This window comes from Poecile atricapillus, chromosome 3 (assembly GCF_030490865.1).
Source record: "Poecile atricapillus isolate bPoeAtr1 chromosome 3, bPoeAtr1.hap1, whole genome shotgun sequence".
Taxonomy (NCBI): Eukaryota; Metazoa; Chordata; class Aves; order Passeriformes; family Paridae; genus Poecile; species Poecile atricapillus.
This window is the reverse complement of record NC_081251.1, coordinates 67469760-67493361: the sequence shown is the minus strand read 5'-3', so window position 1 is coordinate 67493361 and position 23602 is coordinate 67469760. Positions and strand designations below refer to the sequence as shown.

At 41.6% G+C, this 23602-nt stretch overlaps 1 protein-coding gene across 4 annotated transcripts in view; it reads right to left on the bottom strand.

Moving 5' to 3' along the window:
• The window catches only part of SASH1 (SAM and SH3 domain containing 1), a 532432-nt gene that overhangs the window by 51731 nt on the left and 457099 nt on the right, over positions 1 to 23602 (bottom strand). For all 4 annotated transcript variants that reach the window (XM_058834786.1, XM_058834787.1, XM_058834788.1 and 1 more), the window contains 2 exons: positions 9883 to 9933; positions 9694 to 9743 (listed from right to left, as the gene is read on the bottom strand). In XM_058834786.1, the coding sequence (XP_058690769.1) occupies positions 9694 to 9743; positions 9883 to 9933 (101 nt within the window). The remainder of the gene's footprint in view (positions 1 to 9693; positions 9744 to 9882; positions 9934 to 23602) is intronic.

Genomic DNA, 23602 nt, shown 5'->3' with positions numbered 1-23602 from the left:
TGCATCAGGACGAGGGAGACATTTAGTGTTTTCCTTGCTGGTGTTTACTCTTGAAGGGGAAAAATCAATAATATGCCACCAGAAGCTTAATTTTTAAGAAGCCTGGTGAAAAGTGAAAAATACAAACCCCATATTTTCTGGGTAAAAATTTCCAGAAAATTCCCTCCAACAGGGCCAGGAATCAATCCAGACACTTCAAAGTAAAGTTGTCAGCAAGTGTTTTTCTAAATAAAGGTAAATCAGATAAGAAAGTATGTGGAGTATACGGAGATTTTTCTTTTTATGAACGGCAAGCTCTGTCAGAACTGACAGAATTAATCTGCTACATGTTTTGCAGATGAGCATGGTCTCCACCCATCAAGCAGTTATACTATTTATTTTAAATTAATTTAGTAGCCATGAAATGTACCAAATCACCATCCTTAGAAAATGAAATCTGTTAATGATCAGAGCTCTGTCTCACTAGTGAAATTGCCCTTAAAGTGGAAAAGCAGTCTCTTGTGCTCTGTGGCCTCCAAATTCACTTTAATCCTTTTCTTCTCTTGCACAGTTGCCAAAAACTACGCAAGTAAGCAGCAGGTGTAGCGGCAACGTTTGTGATGTGGACATCTGTTCAGTAGTTAGCCTGAGACCATAAACTCATCATAAACTGGCCTCCAAAGAGTAGGAGCAAACATCCGACACGCCTGAACCAGAGGGTGTGAGGAGAAAAGCAGTATCCACAGCAAGCAGACCACCTTCTCATTTATAACTGATTTAAGAACTATGCTGAGTTTCATCAGAGGATGCAAATTCCAATTATCATTTCACGCATTCTTTAAAGAGGAAATCTTCCATGCCTGGGTTGACCTTGAAAATGCTAACAGCTGCTCTGAAGAGATGGAAATGCCAACAAAACTTACCACATAGTGCCTGATAAGGCACTTGCTTTTTAGTTCCACCCAACAATTCTGATGCTTAGAAGTCCTCAGTGAAATCAATCAAGCATTTTACCTCCTAGATGTCTAGTGAAAAATTCCAGACTACCTTGGTGTCGCTATATGTTTGATTTGCAAATTACACTCCCTTACTCTGTTAAATCTGCAGTGCTTCTGTGAACGTGCGCTGAAAGTGATTTGTGTTCTTCCATTCATAGACTGATAACTTGTACTGAAAGTTAATGATGCAGTGACACTTGGCAGAAGTTTCAGCACTGTGTGTCTGAAAGGGAGCCAAATGCCATTACTCCACCATGGAGGCCTTCATTTTTGTTGTGGTCTGATGTACAACTTCATTAGCAAGCTTTCACATGAAATGTACTCTGTCACCGCATAAAGCAGAAGAAATGTATGGGTATATGGGAAATGTATGGCTCACACAATGAGGAACAAAACAAGATTTACAGCCAGAGGGAAGGGGAATTTTCTTATCAATCCATAATCTCTGTAAGTGGGCAGGAGATGGGGTCAAAACTTTAATTCATTAATCTCACAAATCCAAAACCATCTCTAGGCCAGTACTTTGTGCCTCTTTGAGCCAAAGTGCTGAAATAAACAAATGAGAAAAAAACTCAAAAAACCTCAAACAGAAAACATAATATATAACCTAAAAATGGAGCTACTTTTGAGAGTACCCAAATATTACTGCCTTGGAGAGTTGATGAGTTTGAGCAGAATTTAGTAAACTACATCAGGCTATTCAATGACTCAAAACTTAGTAGCAACAGCTGGAGCAGATAACCTGGACCAGGAACTCATTGATTAGAAAGACTGGCTTAACAGAAGTGAGTTTACATTCAACATTAAAGTGTTAAAATACACAAACAAAAACAGACACAACAGACAGTCTTTCAAATGCCGGAGGTCTGCAAATGACAGAGTACCTGGGGGATACCAGGTAGAAAAGAATGACTGAGAAAAAAACCTACATATTAATCCTAAAAGGCATAAGGATAGAAAATTCCAATGGCAGTATGAAGAATATGAAGAACATATATATATATATATACATATATAGGAATGGCTGTACAACCATCATTATTCATGCTCAAGAAAGATGAATTCAAACTAGATGTGGTATAGATAAAGCTATTAAAATAGCCAGGGAACTGGACAGCTGATCTTACAAAAGAAAGCTAGAAAAGTTTTGCCTGTAAAACTGGAAAGCTGCAAGAAGATTAACTTACTGCCTATTACTAAATCAGGCTCAGGAACAAACAGACACATGCTGGAAAATATTAGCAAAGAGAAGCTAACATTTCCTAACTGTTTGGACAAACTTCCAACAGTAGGTAGAGAAAGGGAGAGCAACTTTAAAAACTTAATTAACTGCTTTTACAGGAGATTTCTTGAAAGATAAGAGCCCAGACCAGACATCTTAAACAGATCAGACCAGACACTGTCATAAGCATTGCCTCTGGAGGGCACTTTTGGTTCTTGTTTTGCAGCCTGGGGGCTTTGTAAGAGCAATGTCAAAGCCTGACACCTAAAATGGTCTCTGAATCTATCTTTTCATAAAAGCGCTGCAGTGGGGATAACGTTGTTACACCTAAGCAATACCTTTGAAACCTAGAAGCGGTCCCCAAAACTTGGTGTGCAAGGAAGACCCAATGCACACATTTGGGTCACAAGCCAACTAAGCCTGTCTGATTATTAAGACTGGTTTTAACTAGGCTACAGCTTTCCTGTTAACTGTGGACTGATTCTGATCTCAGACAGAAAAACACTGGGGCTAATCTTGCATAAAGAGTGGTTGATATACAAGAGACACAGTCATACGTGCCCCAGGAACGTGCTGGTACTCCACAGAAATAAGGAAAGAAACAAATGACACCATGCGCTGCTTTCATGAATGTGCCTGTTGATTTTTGAGATCTCATCACTCTCAAAAAAGAACAAATGTGGGAACTGAGAATGATGGGCACTTGTACTTTAAATGCAGATGTGCTTTAACAAGTGGCCGTGTCTCATTTACGGACCATAAAATCCACAGGTGCATAGCACCATATGATGATGAAACCACTATTGCTGTCATCTTCGATAAACTGACAGTGCCCCTCTCATTCCTTACCAATGATTATTTATAGTACACTGCAGAAAATGGTTTAGATGGGATTTTTAGCATATGAATATTATGCATATTCAGAGCGGTGAATAAACCAATGCAGAAGCCCATGCTGGCTCTGCTGCAAAGCCATTTGGTTATCCGTGTGCATTAGAAATGGCCCACTTACATAATTAGTATGAAAAACTGACAGACTAGTAACTGCTCCTGACTGAATACAAGGTAATTTATCTAACTGGAGCTGGCACAGGGAAGAAAATGGGTCTTTGGTATTTTTATCAAATTTGCATGAACCTGAAGAGAAAGGAGGCCTGCAAGGTTCTGACCTTGCTGGCACCAGTGTGAGAAAGGGATGGAAAGCAAAGAGGTTTCATTCAATTATCTTCTCATTAGGTTTCCATAGCAATGGCTCTTTAAGCAGGTCAAAACTTTCTCAGTGGAAACAAACACTGAGCTAGCTGCTTGTGGCCCCTGCGTGTGTATGTGTACTCTGCAGCATCACCAGCGTGGAAGCCACCACACTGGTCCCACGGGCTCAGTCCGCGGACTGGCAGCAGGCAGATGGGGGCACGTCATGTATTTAATAACAGAATGCTTGGTCACAGCCAGGGGGCAGATAATTGCCAGCTAAAAACTCTTTTGAGAGCAAAGAGCAGGGCCCAACGCTACAGGCGGTGCTTCCCTGCTCTCTGTGTATTACTCACTACGTGCCATCTCAACTCGCTGTGACAAGTCAGACTTTCTCGTGAAATGTGCCCTTCATACTTCCTTACACGAAATTACCAGGCTTGAAATCTTCTTCCAGCTGCTCAAAGGCGCACTGGTTTCCCTCCTCACGTGTCCCAGGCAGCGTTTGGCTGGCCTCTCACTCCCATTGTGTAGGTTATTGTGGGAGTTTCCTGCCCTACTTCTCTTGAGGAGGCTGTTTAAAGGCAGCATGAATAATTTGCCTTTGACTAAATCAGGCCTCAAACAAGTGAAAACAGGGCCATACACATTCACTGATTTTTTCAATTTCTGCAAGGACAGGGTATAAAAAAATATGTACCTTAAGTTCAAACATCTCAAGTAAAAAAAGCTCTTACTTCTTTTTCTTCCAATACCCATTTTAATTTTTAAACTACGCAAAAGGAAGAATTTATTCTCTTAGCAATTAAGGGCAGCCTTTAGCTACCTCAGTTTAGGGGAATTGTTTATTTTCTGCTTTGTTCTTCTCAGTTTCTGCCCCCTCTCTGCCTTATATGCTCTTTCAGACCTGCACTCCTCTTTGCAGATGAGCTTACAAATACCTGCCAGAAATAATTTGGGTGCTCTGAGAAGCTGCCAGAATCTAAGCTGATAGAATTTAAACCCCCTCAACCATGACCTGGAAGGATGACTTAATAACCTCCTGCATTCAAATCCTGACCTGCAGTTTGGATGCTGCAGGGAAAGAAGACTAGGGAATCAAGTGTTAAAAACTACTGGCAAAGGCCAGTAGATTAGTGTACTGAAGGGCAAAGAATTGAGGCTTGGATGAACCTTTCTGCAGCTTTCACTGAAAATCATTGTGGAAAATGGGAACACTGAAATGCAGGCTCTCTCCCAGCCTTAGGTTGATACAGAGTTCCAGTTTATACCACAGGACACTGGAATGGCTGTACTATGGCACATTCATTGCAAAAAATTCTTAAAAACATTGATTGAGTCAATGGTCTCTCCTGCAGTGACAACAGCTACAATGCAGATAGCAGCCACCTGTGCTGTGGCCTCACTGCTTGCCTGCTAACAACCTCGGAGAAAGCCATAACATCCGAGGAGCTGCTGCGACATTCCCAACAAACCATCAGAGATCGGGCCAAACTGTAAGAATGGAACGCGTGAGTGGCTCCTCGGTGCACCCTGCACACACACAGGGTGACAGACATTCGCCCCCAGGAGCAGCTGAAGCAGGAGTTGAGGATGCAGCTGCCAGAGGCACAGCAGCTCCCCCAGGCAGGGGGAATGCAAAGCCCCTGAGCAATGTTGCCCTGTGTCACCTGCACCCCACACGTGCCTGCTTTTCTCCTTCTGCCTGACACGTATGTTTCTGGCCAGGTCCCTGCTCTGGCAGAGTCTCAGATTAGGTGTTGAGTGTCACAGGGTCAAGAACGTTTAAACTGTACTGAGCCACAGCCAGAGGAGTACAGCAGGATGAATTGTGGCACTTGATATGAAGTGTGACCATTTACTGGTCAGGAGTGCACAGGAGTGGTACAGTTCAAGGAAGTGACGGTGATTCCCTGGAGGTGACAATTCATAACCCCCACTGCCACACAAAGGTGGTGGGAATGACTGAAACATCAGACACATGATACAACTGTTACCTCGTGCATTGTCTTCATCCTTTCTTTCTCTAGCAACTGTTAAGAAAAGTATTAATATGTAGGAATATCTGGACCTCATCCTATTTGTATGCAGTGCTCCTGAGTCTCTCACCCACTTCCTTTTCTTTCCCAGCAGAATCTCAGATGCACCACATCTGAAACACTGCCCGAAGGCTGAGGGAGCAAACAGTGACAGCAAACAGATCTACTTCCAAAGAGGGAAAACACACAACTTCCTTTCTGCAACATCCCCCCCAGTCCTTCTAAAAACAGGATGAGAGTCAGGATGCAGAAGCCCGGGTTCAGGGGACTGGGTTTAACCTGGATTTCCTGGCAAACATGCAGAGCTCATCAGTCTGTCATGTCGACTTGAATGCTCAAAAATGGGAACAGGCTAAAAGTTGGGTTACATTGTTTAAATGCTCTGTTTACAATTATGAGAAAACCCTGCTCAGTCCCCTAGCTGAGTAAACATCCTTGGGGGTGTCGCCATCTCTTTGAAATAATAGGAATTGTATATACAATACATCCCCAGTTGAACATGGTATGGGGTCAGAGAAGTAGCAGTAATTGCTAAAGAACACATTTACTGCATGTTTTCTACACTAATAAATCTTATAGCAAAAGCAGAAGTCTGTATAGAAGCACCTGTGATTCTGGGGAGATTTTTGTTTAAAATGAATAATATAGCTGTTAAAGATGCTGTTGTCACTTTACTGAAGGCACATTGAGAAACAGAAAAGTTACACCAGCAACACAACTGTCAGGGAGACTGCAGTTTAAAAGATCTTGGAAAGGGCAGAGGGAAGTGAAATTTATTATTCAGAGAAGAAAACTACAAACACCTCATTCCATGCTCTGTCTTAGTTGCTGAATATGACAAAACTTAGAAACCTGGCAAACTGTTTCAATTTACAGAAGGAACTTCAGTAAGGCAAAAAAACCCCAGAGCAGTTGTGAAGCAAAGCTTGAACAAACATGACTTTGTTTTCCATTGTTTATGGATAGCTTTTCAGGCCACATCAGTACCCTTGCTGTTATTCACATAAATCTCAGAAAAATCTTCAGTCAGAGGCAAAAGCCTCTTTCTTTGTCAGAACCAATGAAACAAAAGGCATATTTGGTAGGGCACATATAATGCACAGAGCAGGTTCACATATGCAGTCTTTTTCGGTAGCTTCATCTAATTAACAGGAACAATGTTGCTAGCAACAGAGGAAGGTAGTATTGCCCCAAATGCCTTCGGGGGTGGAGTGACCACAATGACTCACAGTGACAAACAATTCTGCCTCCAGGCTCATTTAATCCCTTCTGCCTGCCTACAAGCCCTGCTGCTGCTCATCTAGAGCACATCACTCGCTAGACAGATATTTGTTGAGCAACTTGCTGGATTGAGGGCACAGAGTAATTCTGCACTGACTTTACACCAGACTGGGCAGCAGGGTTAGTAACACTCAAGGCAAGACAGAACATACACTGCCTGTCCACACAAACAGGATTTTTTCCTACCATAGACCACCAAGGTTAATCTGTTTTCAATGTGGCTTACAGTGGAGACTGTTGGGCTCTCTCTTCCAGTTAAGCAGCACAGAAAAGGAAAACCAAACCAGGTTAAAGCAAACATTGCTCTTCCCATGTTCCCTCAAAGCTTCTTTCTGTCTGGAATGTCTAAACTCTGGCAAATTAAACAACCATCCAGATGTGTTATTTTAAAGCTTTAGACTTTGGTAGTGTTAAACTGTAGGGTGTGCAGGCAGCAGTGCTGGGTGAGGGAATTACTGATAATGACCATATTCCAGCCAGACACTTGCTCTCTCATTCTTATTTCAGTACAGATTTTCCCTTGGGACTGCCCTTATTTTCTAAAGCAACCTGCTCAGAACACCAGACCAGAAACAACTCATCTCACCCTAGGAAAACATTTGGATTTTCAATATGTAGAACTGTAACTGTTCTTGGATAAGCTCTCATGGAAGAGTATTCTAAAAAACCACATTTTCCACATCTCCTGAAAGTCGAGTTTTGAACAATTCTCTCCTTTTGTCTCCCAAATCTTTTGTGAATATGAAAAACCAATGTACATCTGCATCAAGTTTCATATTTGGCAAACTAGTCTTCTCACAACAAAAGAAGTTTTGTAGAAGGTTTACCACACATCTTTCATGCAGCATGAGAGTGACATAAAAACTGTCCTCAAAGGGACAAGCTTCCATGTCTAGTAGCATGCCCACACAGAATATTCAGATGAAGGCCATATACTAAACCCCACAAAAATCTCTGGGGGCAACACAACATCCTTCCCTGAAAAACTGGTGTATTGGATGGGCTTGAACTGGTCATTTTCCTGCAGATTAATTTTTAAACTCTGCCTCCCTGGAAGAGGCAATTTCTGTGACAATTCAGCCTTCCAGGCTGGAGGGGTGAACCCAACACTGACGTGCCCGGCTGTCACAAATAGGCACAGACCTGCATAAGTTTGGGTTTGAATAATTTGTACAGTACTGAGTAGATACAATTTATTATTTTCAACACTTTGTCCAATTATCATGTGTCACATGGCCTTGCTTATTGTGCAAGTATCTGGCACAACCTGTCCTGCACCAGTTTCATATATATGATCAGGTTCATCACATACACCCTTCTATAAATCCTCAAATGGTACACTTCCACTCTTGCAAGGTCCATAAAAATCACATGTCCCTTTCATCTGGACTAAGATAATATAATTTCCTTTCAGTGAGGTAAATTGGCTGCCTCAGAGGAGTCACTCAGGAGATTATTTTGCTGATACTGCCTTCTCAGTTGGTTATTTGTTGTAGAACACCTACACAGAGGCACAACTTAGGAAGCTGGCTAGGACTGGTAAGTGGAGTTTTTTTCCAAGTTGTGTGCTGTCCTCCTATGAGATCTTCATCTCATTATTACCTGAGGTGGGATTATAATATTTACCCATGGGTAAAGTGCTTTGAGGCTGAGAGAAAAGTTGTATGATTATGAGATAACCTTGAAGGCTTACTTCCCAGATTACAGTTCCCATCTTCTTGGCACTTCTGGTTTCATTATAATGTTAGACAGTCAGGTATCCTTCAATGATTCCTTTCCATATATGAGATTTGGAAGCACAAAGTATTAACCCTAAGACTTCTAGGCCTTCTCTTTTACCAGCATGTAATATGGGGACAGTGATGGTACCCAAGGTAAAATTCACCTTATCTGTCTTAGGCTGTTTCAAAAATGAGCATCTACCTCAAGAAAACCATCTCTGCCTTTCTTTCTGAGTGATGAAGCAAGACAAGGTACCTCTAAAAGACAATTTATCACGTTCTGAGATCTTTAGCATGAATCAACTTCCAGACAAGCCCAAAGGAAGCCCCTAAGCAGTTGTTCACTGCCATACAACTGACTTCTATATGGTCAGTGCTCAGGCAAGTCCTATACACTGCATCCACCAAAGATTGCTCTGGGACTGATGGTTCTACAGAGCTAGAAAAAGTAAGAAACCTTCCTGTTACTTCCCAGTGATGAATCACTTCATCATTGAGGATCTTCAAATGTGAGACTGTGAAACCATACAAAAGCATGTCCCATCACAAATGGATTCCATGTACTCCCTCTGAACTCGCCCAGCTGGCACTACCTCATGGAAGTGAAGGCACTTGGACACACAGTGTCAGTTGTCTTCATGCACCACTGCACGTTACCCTCAGCAGCAGGGATCCAAGATCTCGGGATCAAAGGAGGGGGGCACAGAAAACAAGCACACACATTGCAGTAGGAGGTGACAGTAAACAGAAACCCTTTCAGTCCTCACAGAGAGGTTTTCATTAAGGATGCTAAAATTAAAGCTCCTTTTAACTTGGTTTTAAATACTTTGTGCCCTTGGCACCTTCTTCAAAAGCACAGTTAAAAACTCAGGAGTATGCAGGAAAAGGAACACGATGGAAGTCTGTAACTCTCCCTTCCCCTTAGCTACCTTTCTTTGGCTGCATTTAGGTCTAGTCAAAGAAAGTAATTTATAAAGCAGGTGTAATTTGCAGAGAATGTGGAATCACTGATGTTCCTCAGAAATAACTACCAGTTGTCTTAGTGTATGCACACCCCAAGTACTCACAGAAGGGAGAAACAATAACTCTCGCTTGACATAAAATCCCAAAATAATAGAAGGCCAAAATGGAAGAAGAAAAGGATCACAATGTCTGGATCTGAAATCTAGATACATCAGTACAATCAAAAATTAATTTACTCCAAGGATAAAGAAAATGTAACAAATTCCTCTTCCCTCCCCACTTTCTGTGCCTTCACTTACTTTCTTTCAGTGTCAGGTGTTGATGCAGTGCTACTGAGACCAAGTGACTCCTGCAAGAGAAGACATGCAGCACTGAGAGCAGGCACTAGAGAAGCCTATGAATATCAAATTAATAATACAGCCTTTATGCAGAATATCAAATTAAAGAACAAACAAACAAAAGTGGATGATCAAAATCTAAGTGCTTACCTCAATCTGGGATCGCAGCTGTAGAGATGTGGGGCTGGCATCAGGTTTCTCCTAAAATACAACAAATATCAAGTTAATGAAATATACAAACAGCAGGAAGTAGAAATATGAAGGGGAGAAAAAGTGAAAAGAAAGCGAGTAACAGAACCAAGAACTATTTCAAAGCAGTTCATGCAGGAAACACTAACTACTCGAGAAAGAACTGCTTTCGGGATAAATTCTGAAATAATCCAGTAAAACAGCTAATTTCATACTTATCACTGGAGAATACAGGAAGTAAAACTGCCAGACGGAACTCATTCAAAACAAAATAGAAAGAGGGGCGTTTTATTTTCACTAGATCACCACACAATTTGTTAGATAAGTTCAAGTGCGATTGCCAAGAAGTTACCTTCAGGAAAGATCTGGCATTAAAAGAACATTCTCTGATGTAAAAATACTGAGAGGATGCAGATACCTTTCATCAAGACCAGTTTCTCACACAGAAACTTGTATGGAGTTCAACAGTATGGAGTTCAAACCGCTTTTCTACAAACACCTAGGATATAACCATCTACTCCAGAACTCAGTCATCCAGGCTCCCTTTGCAGCAGACGGAGAGACACAGAAACTCTTAGCGAACAACTTGCCTGACGGGTTTCAGCTACCTCAAGTTAGATGAGGGTGTCTAATTGAAGACTGCAAGCTAACTGCTTAAAAGGCACATACTGTTAACACGTCTATCTGAAATCAGTGGGAAAACTCCAGTTAGAATGAAGATAATACAGTTGTCACTACCAAGAACTACATTTTGTTGGTTGATCTTCACATGAAATCATGGGGTAAGCTACTTATTCCTCCTTTATTCTAAGCCAGCCCTAGCCCTTGTGAAGTTATTGCAAAATGAATTCCGTAATTTACTCATCACAACTGGGTAAGCAGTGGTGTACACGCTTAAAGAAAATTAAAAAAAAAGGATATGGATTTGTTTCTCAATACTAAAGGACTTTTTGTTCATGCATTCCTCAGCCTACATGTAAAACTGTTATCTCTGAAATTGTACTTCCTATGCCCTTTGTTTACACAAAGGGTGACAAAACATTCTTGGAATTTTTAAAAAAACAAAACCAAACAAATAAAACAAACAAACAAAAACACACACACACAAAAAAAACAAAAAAAAAAAAAAGAGAGGAAAAAAAACCCAAACCCAGACACAATTTTCTGGAAATGCAGCCTTTTAATACTAAACAGGAAATTATTACTGACTGCCATGAGGTGGTGTTGGACTGACCCACTGAGGAGGTCTTTAAGTTCTGGAGTAGAAAGGAGCCTGCTCTGCTATCACACAACTGAGTCCGCTTGCACCACTGGCAACGGCAGCCAGGGAGAGCACAGGATAGCTCAGGGCCATGTCCTTGCTCCCGTGCAAGGCTGACACCAGGTCACTGCCCTGCTGGGGGATTTTGCCCAGCCATGCATTGTCTGCATATCTGCATTTGCTGATTTTGTAGCAGAAAAAGGGAAATGAAGTCCTTGAGTGAAAGTGGACATGAAAAGGCGATCACATCCACTTACTGAGACCCAGCAGGACTCCTCTAGTCAAGCAGAAGTTGGGCCAAGGCCAGGGAAATTCCAGAGATGTTCACAGATCAGAGAAATGAAACTAGCTCTTTGGCACCAGGCATCCCTCTCTTTCTCCATTAGTTCTGTCAAAAGGGAATCTGACTATATTTTGCACCCGGAAAAGGCTGCAGACACTCTCCAATTCCTGCCTTTTCAAGGAGGGAGAGAACGATCCCATGATCCAAACACTTGCCATTCATCAGCACCTCATTTGTCCATACTCTGCTGCACTGATGGGAAAAGGAACATTTTATCAGTTTTATATTATAGTTTCAGTTTGACAGTCAGGAGAACCACCATGTCCCCAACAGGCCTTTAGACCCCATGCTCCTGATGTCTTAAAAAGCTGCTTTGCTGCAAGTGTTTTCATTTTTTATTTTTTAAATATAGTATTTTTTTGCAGATTACCATTTATAAGATGCTGCCTGGCCTCTCACAAGTCTTGGGCTTGAGCATTTGCTGGGTAAGTTGAAGCCTGAGACTACAATTAGATGAAAAGTTCCTACTTTCAGCATAAAACTACTCAGCTGAACTGTCAGCTGCATCCCATGTAGTTAAATCCTAAAAAAACCTGACTGTATTTACTTTCTTTTTTTTCACTTGCTGTCAAGCTTACCCTGTTAGAACAGGAGTTATTTTATAGGACCAAGATGACTAGCAATGACCACGTTCCTCTCCCTCCTCTAGAGTGCTACTTTGCAATGCTGGAATGCAAAACACCTGATAGTCCTGCACTGTTTTGATTAATATTCCTACCTGCCTTTCCAGGAGAATGGTATTTTTTTTTTCTATTGCTGTTTACACAAGAAACCAAAGGAAAATACTTGGGGAAATAGTACTCTCAACTAAACTTCTGGCTTAGATCTGTATCAGAGATCATAGAACTTTCATCAGCCTTGAGCAATTCTATTTATTTTGGTTAAAATCCATTAAACCTCACATTAAACCTCACTTTAAAATGCACAGGTTGTGCTGACTTTAATCCATTGGGATCAGGGCTCTTTTTTACCAAAAGCTAATTCTAGAAGGTTGAGCAAATGTTGTACTGTTGGCATGTTCTCTAGCACGCTATACAATCTTTTCAGAAAATATTTTTAAAGGTTAGTTTCATTAAAGTACATCTTTCATCCTTCTGAGCCAAAACTTAAATCTGAAACCAAGGACAGCCTGGGCTTATAGAAACACTGCCTGCAGTAGGAGATATCCCTAGCCTACACTTCCAGAGCTCTTGTCTAGACAAAGCAGGCATCAGTGCAATAGTATGTTCTGTGTGAGCAGCCTTGCTGCCCCAGATAACTGCCCTCCACATGTGCCCATAAAGCTTGCCTGAGATGTACCAGAAAATTCATATCACCTACATGCTACACAGTGCTCTGAAGAAACCCAGTGATCTGAGAAAGTATCTGCTCAAGTGCAGACTCCTTAAGCTACACTAATAAATCCAGTGTTTCCCAAAGGTGACTGATTTACTTGCATGGTTACTGGATTTAAGGGGCCCTAGGCAAGCCACCTGTCCTGCACCCAGAAACTCAATATGTTGGTGCATATTGAACTTGTCCAATACACTATTAAAACCAGCAACTAAGATCTGGCGAGTCTGGAGAAACTGAGGTGTCCATAAATTGTACCCAATACCCAGGGAACACATTAGATGGAAGGCGAACAGTGGCTTACCGCCAGTTTGTCCAGCTCCCCTTGAGGTCCAAGGTCAGCACAGAATCTCAAATACCGATCATAAACCCAGGAAGAAGTTTTAAAAATAATCCTGTAGAGTAAGCACACTGAAATCAAAGTAGGGATTCCTCCCTCAAGTCACATACACCTGATTTAAAACAATCTCAGCCTGAAGAGTAATTTTGTTCTCCCACCTTTAAAGCCATTTCTTAGCAGTTCTATTTCCTTCCTTTTTTCTTCCTTCATCGGAAGCCAATACTGCCAAGAGGATGGGTGCAGGACAAGGCCCTGAGGTCCTGGCAGAAGCTCTGATCCAGCAGCTGGAGGAAGGGATGGATGCCAGGCATCACAGGAACTGTCTGGGATCACCGGCCCTTCCACACTGTGGTGCCACAGAGAGCGACTGCAGAGCCACATGGGTAAACCTTGGGAGCCCTGGTGCAGAAGTGCAAGCTGGGAAATGCTTTTTACAAATCTCTTGTTTTGGAAGAAAACATGTGTAGTGAGCTAAACAAGCAGGATTTGTAGCTTATGCTCCAAACCTTTAGTTGTTTGCCTTAGGTGTCAAGAAAGAAGATTCCTTCACAGGTAGATTTTTCTGCCTACTTTGTATACTGAATTTATGTGATCATTTGCATATATTTTCTTTTCAAATTGCTGCAGGTTTCTAAATATTGTGATTTTGGTTTTATATACCACTTTCCTCATAAAAATCTTCAAAACAGTTTTGCAACCATTTATGAGCTATGTCTGAGAAACGCAACTGGGAAGAAAGTAAAAAGCACAAAATACATGGGAAAGAAGCTGAAAAAAACATTTCTTGACTGAAATGGCAGGTTTTGAATTCATGAGGGACTTTTCCTTCATGACAACTTCAGTTCACTTATTCTGTATGTAACACGACAGATAAGAGGTGTATCACACCCTATCTGAAGGCATTGCGGTTCTGCTCCTGAAATACACAAGCATAGCAGAAAAGAGCATTTGAAAGGAAACTTGGTTATCGAGGGTATGGCTCACACATTCTAGGGGGAATGTTTTTACTTTAATTATTTTTATTTTATTTTATTTATTTTTATACTTTTCATATTTTTATTACTTAAACACTAAGCAACATCTATGCTCCACACCACAGCTTCGTTTAGGAAATTATATTCATTGAATTAATCCCTTCTAATTAAAAATTCATGAACCTCTTCACAATTTCTGCCACAGGAGCTGTATCCATTTGAATCATATATTTAAGCACTCCTCTGCAGATCCCAAGACAGGATTAATCTCACTGTGCAGATAGAAAGTGTGCAAAGTGAGACCAAGATGAGTACTGGAAAAGTATAGAGACATAACCAGTAAAAAGGAGATGACTAAAAAGCTCATAGATGTATAAATAATTTTATGAAACCATTTCAGCAGGTGTAAATAAGGTATATACAGTAGAAGACTTCTGTGAGAGAGTTCTGACAGTCTTTCCCAAAAAGTTTTCTCACTTTGCTCTGAACACACATTGCACGTTCTAGTCTAGCTTCTAAAATGATTTAACAAATATGTATTTGAAAGACAGCAGAGCAGTGAAGGCTTGCAAAAATTTGATTTACACTGAAGGCAATAATTCTGCCTAGAGTCCTCCACCAAACTCTATTATTTTAACCTCTGCAGAGGTGCTGGGGAAGAAGCAGGGAATCCTCTGCAGAGACAGCGTATGTATGCAGATACGTAATGAAAATTGCCTAAAAGTCACTAGATATGAGCCATAGGTCAGAATAAAGACATAAAAAAGACTTATTCCTCTGTCAACCACCTCAGCAAGTGTTTGAGGGAACTAACAATTCAGTGGGTTTCCAGTGGTACAGATTAGTTCAAGTGCCATTTTGAGTTTCAAACAACAACCCCTGGACCATGCCCTTGGTTGTTTCAGTGATGAAATGTTTTTCTGCGCCACTGCTCTTGCACATTAGAGCCTCAGCTGACACATGCTAAATGATAGCATCCTGCAGCAGCAGCAAAACTCTGGATCAAGGAAATGAGTTAAGCAGGAGAGATGGTTAAAGGAAAAAAATAACCAACCCGAAATTTCAAACAATAAGTACTTCTAAGCACGAAACAAAGTCCAAGTGTCCCAATGCCTCATACAAAAGTGCAGACACAGGTAAACACTTGGCTTAACTACTGAAGAAATGCAGCTTCAGAGAGAACACACTTTTAGAGCACTCACATGTCTGCTTTTAGTACTGGAGAGGGAAGAAATATCCTGCCTCTCAGCTTGATGCAAACACCAGAATCTATCAAGCCTAACACATCTCAGGGCAAACATTGGACTTTCTTCTTCTCTCCCCTTTGCCAGCAATGAAAGCAGAAGGGTTTTATTCACCCATCTCAAACACACTGCATTCAACACCAAGGCTGGGACCCACAGGGCTGAAGAACATTTCACAATGATTTTGGGAAATGTAATTGATTAGCAATTAGAGAGGAACTGCAGCTTTTGTAAAGCCCTGTAACAATAAAAAGTGAGACAGTGCTAAGACGTAAATTCACTTTTAACAAACAGAAGCAGAGTCCAGAAGAATTATGGCACAAACACACAAAAAACCTCAATAGAAATGGGCTTCAGAGAAAGGAAAGTCGATATGGGAACACAGTATTCTGCAGCAGGGAAATCAAATACCCTCTGATCAATTTTCCAAACAAGATGAAGCACGACCAGAACTATGACAGCTAAAACCATATTAATATAAAGGCCAACATGTGATTGAGACACAGCAGGTCTTTGATTGATGCATTTTACACTTGTTACTCAAATGGTACAATACTAAAGTGTTCTTGCTGCTGGCAGGAACTGCCTCAGTACTAGAACTCTTGCTGGTATAAAAAGGATTAGTAAGACCTGCCAGCTTTGCCTAAAAATCCTTACATTTGTCAGCACTGACTTTTATTGTACAGGTAAGACCAAAAATAAACTTTGTGAAATAATGTTGGAAAACAGGGAAAGACATGTGTTTCCAGGGAGGACTTTGAGATAGATAAAATGGTTTTGGCATCAGGAAGAGCTGTAATGTTTCAGCGGAATAAAAAAATTCTAAACAAACCACATCAAGAACGGTTAAATGTGAAGCCAGAGGACTCAGGATGTGACACAGACAAGGGAGGCATGAGGTAAAGCCCAACTGGATACTGCCCAAATGGGGCCCTTCTTATTCAAGAGCTGACAAAGGGCCTAGGGAAGAGCCACCACTTCCCCCAGCGAGAGCATTCTGTCCTGTGGGAAAATCACAACAAAAGGAAGAGAGAAAATAAATTGATAAACAAACAAGCAAGTAGCAGTTTGCTACAGGGTGCCCTGGGGTCTGAACAGTCTGGTCAGCCATGTCCAGATGCCTTGCCCAGGTACTGGCTCTCTGGTGAGGATGGCTAATGGGAGTGTGCCATGGCCCCAGTCACCTCCTGAACAAATACCCACAATTAATGAGGAAAGCAGCACCTCTGTGAGCCTCACATCCCTATCACCACCATCCTGCAGCCTGCTTTCTGTAACTGTGGGGCTAGGAATTTCGAGTGGTTGAAATGAAGCACTCACTGATAAGATGAGAAAACAACCACAAGGAGCTCCTTGCCATAAAAACCATGACTGAATATGGCACACCTTTTTCTGAATACCAATGTCGCTGATTTGTTTTTATGTGCTCTTCAAGTCCAGGCCACCTATTCCTAAGGGTCAATAATGTTCTCCATTTCCCTCTAAATAACACTTTTCACATCTCACCAATTCTTCATTTTCATATACACAAAGGTGTACTGTATTTCTATTAAGATTATTTGCCATTTTCTCATTTTCTCTTCAGTGTTTCCAAGAACAACAAAAAAATGCATTTTCTTTTTGAAAAGTGGAAAGGAAAGAGAAGGGGAAGCTCAGACTTAGACCAATGACTCCAGGAAAACTTCTACAGCCATGCTATAAATCCTTTCAGACACACCATGGAAACAGAGGCTAACACAGGCCCACTGCCATATTTGTTTCGATACTATATTTGTGTACCTACATGCCAATATCCATGTCTCGAGCACATGGAATTCCAGATGATCAAATGAATGGAAAGAAAATGCAAACGAATGGAAGCTTTTGTGCTGGATGAATCCATATGCTGAATCCTGAGCTGAAGGCTCAGGGATTATTGTAAAATGGATTCTTACCATAATATTGATGACTTTATGCAAGTATACCCCCATTCACACCATCACTGTGATAGCTAACATTTAAAAACTAAATGTTACTTTCACTTTATGTTGTACCAAACAATAATTTACCAAGAAGCTCAGAAACTAAGTCAACTTTGAGTTACTTAAAAACCTTGGTAAAACTGAGGAGGCGGTAAATCAAGAGAAGGCACTGCTCATTAAGAGACCTACAAACAGTTTTTTTACCACAGATGTATGGCGTATCACTAATGAAGTCCCTCATTCCAGGGAGAAAAAATGCCAACATTTTGCATTCATTTCATTCTGGGAAAGCAGTGATTTGTTTTAGCTTGTTAAAAAGGAGACAGATTTTTAAAAAATATATAAAGGTTATGTAGCGGAAAACAAAGGATATTTTAGTCTTAAACTTCCCCACTATTTTTTAGGTTCTCTAGCTCTAGAAGGCAAACCCAAAATTGAGAACTCAACAGCACTGTGGGCAGTAGAAGAAATCTGGCCCAACCATTTTTTTTGCTACAACTGCTGCTCTTTGGGCTGCCTGTGGCTGCTGTAAGGTTGTGCTCTTCAGAGCTCCTGACTTCCTTCAATAAACCTCTAGAAAAACCTGCACCTATATCCACATTTCCAGTTTCAAAAAGTCTGTATGTATAGATGTGCATATACCTGTTCTATGGGGCTTTTTTAAACATGAAATCAAACCCTTCAGAGCACAACACTAAAGCCCTTATTTAATTCAAGAAAACCGATTTAAGACTTTCTCACAGCCAGCACAGAATTTCTGAAAGTTTTAATGTTATTGTTCAGGAAATGGATTTAACTTTGAATTTTCCAGAGAAGTGAAAGAATCCAGTAAAAAACAAAACAAAAAGAAACCCAAAACCACAAACAACACAAAACTCCTCTAAAAACACAGAAAAAAAAATCCCAGACCAACCCCACCAGGAAAAAGAGGCAACAGAACCATGTAACAGAGAGTTGTGCTGAGTCAGGATGTGAGTCACATTATCCCTTGTAAGCAGTCTTATCACGAGGCTGTGCCCACATGCATTTACTGGTTTTCTCATCCTTCCATGAAGAAATTCAAACAGCCTACTGTTGCATCTTTTTGTGCAAAAATAATTACATCAAAATTATAAGCATTTTGGGAAAACAGATTCTTGCTTTCCAGTTGATAGTAACACTGTACCTCTATTTTCCTCTTTCAAAGGTTAGAAACATCAACAGCTGCTAGCTCAAAAAAGCAGATATCCTGAACTCAGGTCTTTGTTGGCAGTAAGCCTTGCAGCCCAAGCTCTCAACCTATCCATTCCTTGTGGTTGAGACTGGGTAGGCCTTTTCTGCTGATTTGCAGCATCACTTGATTTTTTTAAATTCAGTTCCGTTCTCCCATAGTGATTTCTATGTTCATTATTTGATGAGAAGACCACAGTTGAAAAGCTGTAACAACATGACATATGCTGCATATTTCAGGACTTTTAAACATGCAGGGCTGGTGGGGTGTGACACCCATTTCAGCCACTTTGACAATGGTAACAGCAGGAATACGAATGAGAAAAAGTTTTGGAAAAAAATTTATATCAGACAAACTTGTGTCAGCATATTGGGAACTAACTCTGATGACCATTCTTTATTACAATAAACTCATTTTGAAGAAACAGTTTTTTTCAGGATCCTTTTTACGAAGGCACTTGCAGCAGGAAAGAAACTGGTCATACTGGGAAAAGTTTTATAATAGGTATACACTTTTAAAATATGAGTTTTACAACAATTTAAAAAAGCAGAATAAATGTTTAACTTGAAATCAAACTGGTTATGTTTAGTAGATTGATATGTGAAACTGAACACCTGAAAATGCAGACTAATAATAGGAATCCATTCCCTAGAGCTGGGCACTGCACTTCTTGCTGTGAACCTGCATAGATGCACTCCAGGAATGTGAGTGGGTGAGGGGAGAGAGACAAAGGTTGATAGTTAGATATTAACTTCAAAGTCTTCTAGAAAGTGAGAGGAGAAATTAATTTCTTGAACAAAAGAACGGAAAACAAATTAATCATATTTATGCAAAAAAAGGACTAGACCACAAATTGCTGATCTGTGCTTACTCATTCTTCCCACTATAAAAACTGCCTTTGATAAAAGAACTTCTAAATTAGCTGTTCTCTCTTTACCTTTGAAATTGAAGCCTATATTTGATGGACACTTTGGGCTAGAACCTTACTTAAATCTTCATTACTGCTCATCACATGATCATTAGTATAAAACTAAATTTCAAATCAATTCTAAGTCATCATGGTAGATTGCTCCCATCAAAGGGAAACATTACTATTGAATACCATTAGACTGTCTGGCACAATTTACTTATGTACAAGGAAGATCTGCAACATCCCTATTTCAGAATATTAAGAAGTAATTATTGCCTTCTACACATTCATGTTAAAAATCTTTATCTACACAACTATTGATAGAAATATTCTCCATTTTCTATTTACATTGAAAATAAGACTGAGATAGAAATTCATATGCCATAGATATAGTAGTTAATAGGAACAGCCCCAACTGGAGGTGCAGCAAATAGGAGCCTTGCTCTGTGGGATTACTGTTGCATGCTTTGCTTTGAAGGGTAATGGTGCTTCAGTGACATCTGACAGCTCCAACACAAGTCAGCACAACTGCTGGAAAGGGGTTAAATTAAAGGCTTCAATCACACCATTAACAGCTTCCACTGGTGGGCCAGGTTCCAGCCCAGCTGCAGAGCTCCAGACAGTTTTTGCAAAGCTCAGCTGTTCTGCTGAAAATGCACAAGTGGGCTCCTGCCACATGACCAGCAATTGGGGTAGAATGTGGGGTTTGCCCTGGCACACACGCCAAACAGAAGAAAAGTATTTAACACAAGTTTCAGTGATTCTTAAATCTAAAGGGCGACAAATCTGAATTCTGAGAATCCATCAAGCAGCTGTAAAATGTTCCTTTCTTGGTTCAAAGCAGGAAGAGAAGAGATCTTCCCCAGAAGAGGACAGTGGAGGCCAGAACTCTCCCCCCAGGGCCACAGCAGCCTCCTGGTAAGATTGGCTTGTGCAGCCCCTGGGACTGATTGCTGCTCCCTTCAGCCCAGGGTCATCATGCCACTTTCAGGCTAGCACAGGGTGGGGATGCACAATTTTGCTTTGCCTTGTTGGGTTGTTACGCAACATGGTTATCCCATCACAGACTGAGTAAGGGTCCTTTCGAAACAGAAGGCCAATTGCTGAATAATGAATAAACTTCGTACCAAGAATGTCTGCAGAGAAAAAATGACATGTGCTGCTTACAGACAAAGCATTTGAACCTCAGCAAACATACATCCTTCAGTCACTACAGATAACTCAGATCAGAGGAATCTGCAAAGAAAGCTGCCACCACTGTTCCAAGCAAATAATCTGCAATCATCATCTACAACTATTCACTGGAGAATTAAGAGTGCTGCAGCAAAGCCTTACAAATTATTCACTTGCCTAACATTTTGTCCTTGCTTATTCCAGAAGTTGCTCCTGAAACAGCTACAACAGACTTCTTCCCAATTTCCACTTGAAACTTCAGCCTTTTTCTCCACCACACTTTGGGTCACACTTGACTTTAAGGGGGATACACAGAACTAGCCTTGCAGAAACAAATGAAGCACAGTCTTGCACTCCAAGAGCCACCCACCCATAGTTTTTCAGTGACGCCAGCAGCACACGCACTTCATTCCAGCAAAGCCTGTACAGCTTTGCACTCCCTCATGCACTTTCTTTTTCCCCCATCCGCTAATGGCCATGTTTTACTGTTAAAGAAGTACTGTAGTCACAGGTAATCAAATTATGGCATTAAAAAGGCCAGCATGCTTTTAATTTTTATAATTTGTCTTTCAAACACACATGAAGCAAAGCAGAGGCCTCAGCAATGAATAACTGCTTTTGTTCAGAGGTCCATTCAAAACCCTGCCCCTTTGCTATTAGCACGTAACAGTGCTAATTTACACGGCCAATCCAGCAGCACAAGAGCTGGCCAGAGGTTACAGCAATGTCCTGATGAAGCAGGCAAAGCCAGGACATTAAGGGACTAATGCCTCGCCTGTGCTGCTTCCGATTCTCTTCACCATCCCACTGCCGGGGAGTGAGTTAGTGGCTCTGTGGGGCCTAATTGCCAGCTTGCGTTAAGCCACCACAGTCCTTCTTGGTGCCCAACACGGGCCTTGCAGGATTCAAGATAACAGGTTTGATTGGCATGTGCTAGATTGAATTTATAGCTGTAATTGCTGATCAGCTGTTAATTGGCAGGTGCTTGTCAGGAGCCTTGCTTGCCTGACTGTACATTAGAGTCCAGTGCTCATTAGTGGCTGCTTTTTGCCCTCGCTGCTGCTGCGCTGCTTTATCACCTCACTGCTGTGCCTGGGAACATTGTGATAACAGCAGCGGCGATGTGCCGGGGCTGGCAGCTGGCCAGGGACTGTCTGTGTGTCTGTGCTGTGCCCTGGGCTGCCAGGGACTGCTGGTGAGCTGCAGCCAAAGGGACCTGACCCATGGATGAATCCGTGTGGGAGCAGGAAGGTCTGGAAGCGGCTCTGGCTGTGTCAGTGCAGCAGCAGGAATAGCTCTGGAGGGATGGAGGCCCAGGGACAGGTCTGTGCTGCAGACAGGTAGACACTGACACATCAGTGCCTGTGGATAAGTCCATGCTGGAGCACCTGAAAGCGTGTGGCCATGGAAAATCCCACAACAGAGCAGGTATTCCTCTGGAAAGACTGCAGCCATGGGTAAGGCTATGATGGAGCAGGTTTATCTCTGAAGGGACTGTGGCTGTCCCTGTTAAAGCCACACTGGAGCAGGTGCACCTCAAAGCAACTGTGACTATGGATACTCCTATGCCATAGCAGCTATACCCCCAAAGTCACCGTGGCTCAGATAAAGTCTCCATTTGGATCAGGCATAGCCATATGGGATTGAAGTCTGTGGATAAATCCTAGCCAGGCTAGGAGCAAGAGATGGAATGTTCAACATTACAGTCTAGCTCCAAGCGACAAGGGGTAGAGATTGTAATGGATATAGGTTTAAATCATTGTAACCCATGATTTGGGTTGCATGTCAAGGAATGGCTATAGCAGGAACAACACAAAGCAGTGGAGAACAAGTCTTATAAAAAACAGTTCCAAGGACAGCAGCGAATGGATTTGAACTGGCTTCGGTGCACAATAATTCCACACACCACACCACCTCTCCTGTCCTGAAAAAACTCAGTGGACATTTATGGACATTTTAAAGGCATAGTCCACAGGCTGGGGGAAATAATATCTGTGTATTGCATCAAGGGATGAGAAGGAGGGTGGAAAATAATGGGGATGTGTTGGATAGTGAGAATGATGTTGGATACCTGAGAATGATGTAAATGGAAAATAATGAAGGGTGGAGAATGTGCTGGTTTTGGCTGGGATAGAGTTAATTTTCCTCACAGTGGCTAGTATAGGGCTCTGTTTTTGATTTGTGCTGGAGATAGTGTTGATAATTCAGGGACATTTTTGGTATTGCTGAGCTGTGCATACACAGAGTCAAGGCCTTTTCTACCTCCCACCAGTGAACAGACGGGGAGTGCACAAGAAATTGGAAAAGGATGCAGCTGGGACAACTAACCTCAACTGATCCAAGGGATATACCGTACCATATGGCATCATGCTCAACATACACAGCTGGGGGAAGGAGGAAGAGGGTGCAGACACTAGGAGTGATGGCATTTGTCTTTCCAAGTCGCTGTTACCCATGAAGGAGAGCCCTGCTTTCCTGGCTGAACACCTGCCGGCCCATGGAAAGGAGTGAAAGAATTCCTTGTTTGGCTTTGCTTGTGTGCACAGCTTATGCTTTACCTATTAAACTGTCTTTATCTCAATCCATGAATCTTTTCACTTTTACTCCTCTGATTGGCTCCTCCATCTCACCAGGGCAGAGGAGTGAGTGAGTGCCTGTGCTGGGCTCAGTTGCCAGCTGGGGTTAAACCACAACACACTGAAGGGCAGCTAGAGCAAGCAAGCTCCACACTAAGCCAAGATAATTTAAGGTCAGTATAAAGGCCATCTATTACTGTCATGCTGCAGAAACCTGGGGCTTCATCATGACTCCAACTTCATCTAAGTCTTCCCAATAATCTTCTAAATAAGTGTGTACATTGAACAGAAACAGACAAAAAACAGCCCATCAAAAACGAGAAAGAAAAATTAAATATTATGGGCAATGACAAAACA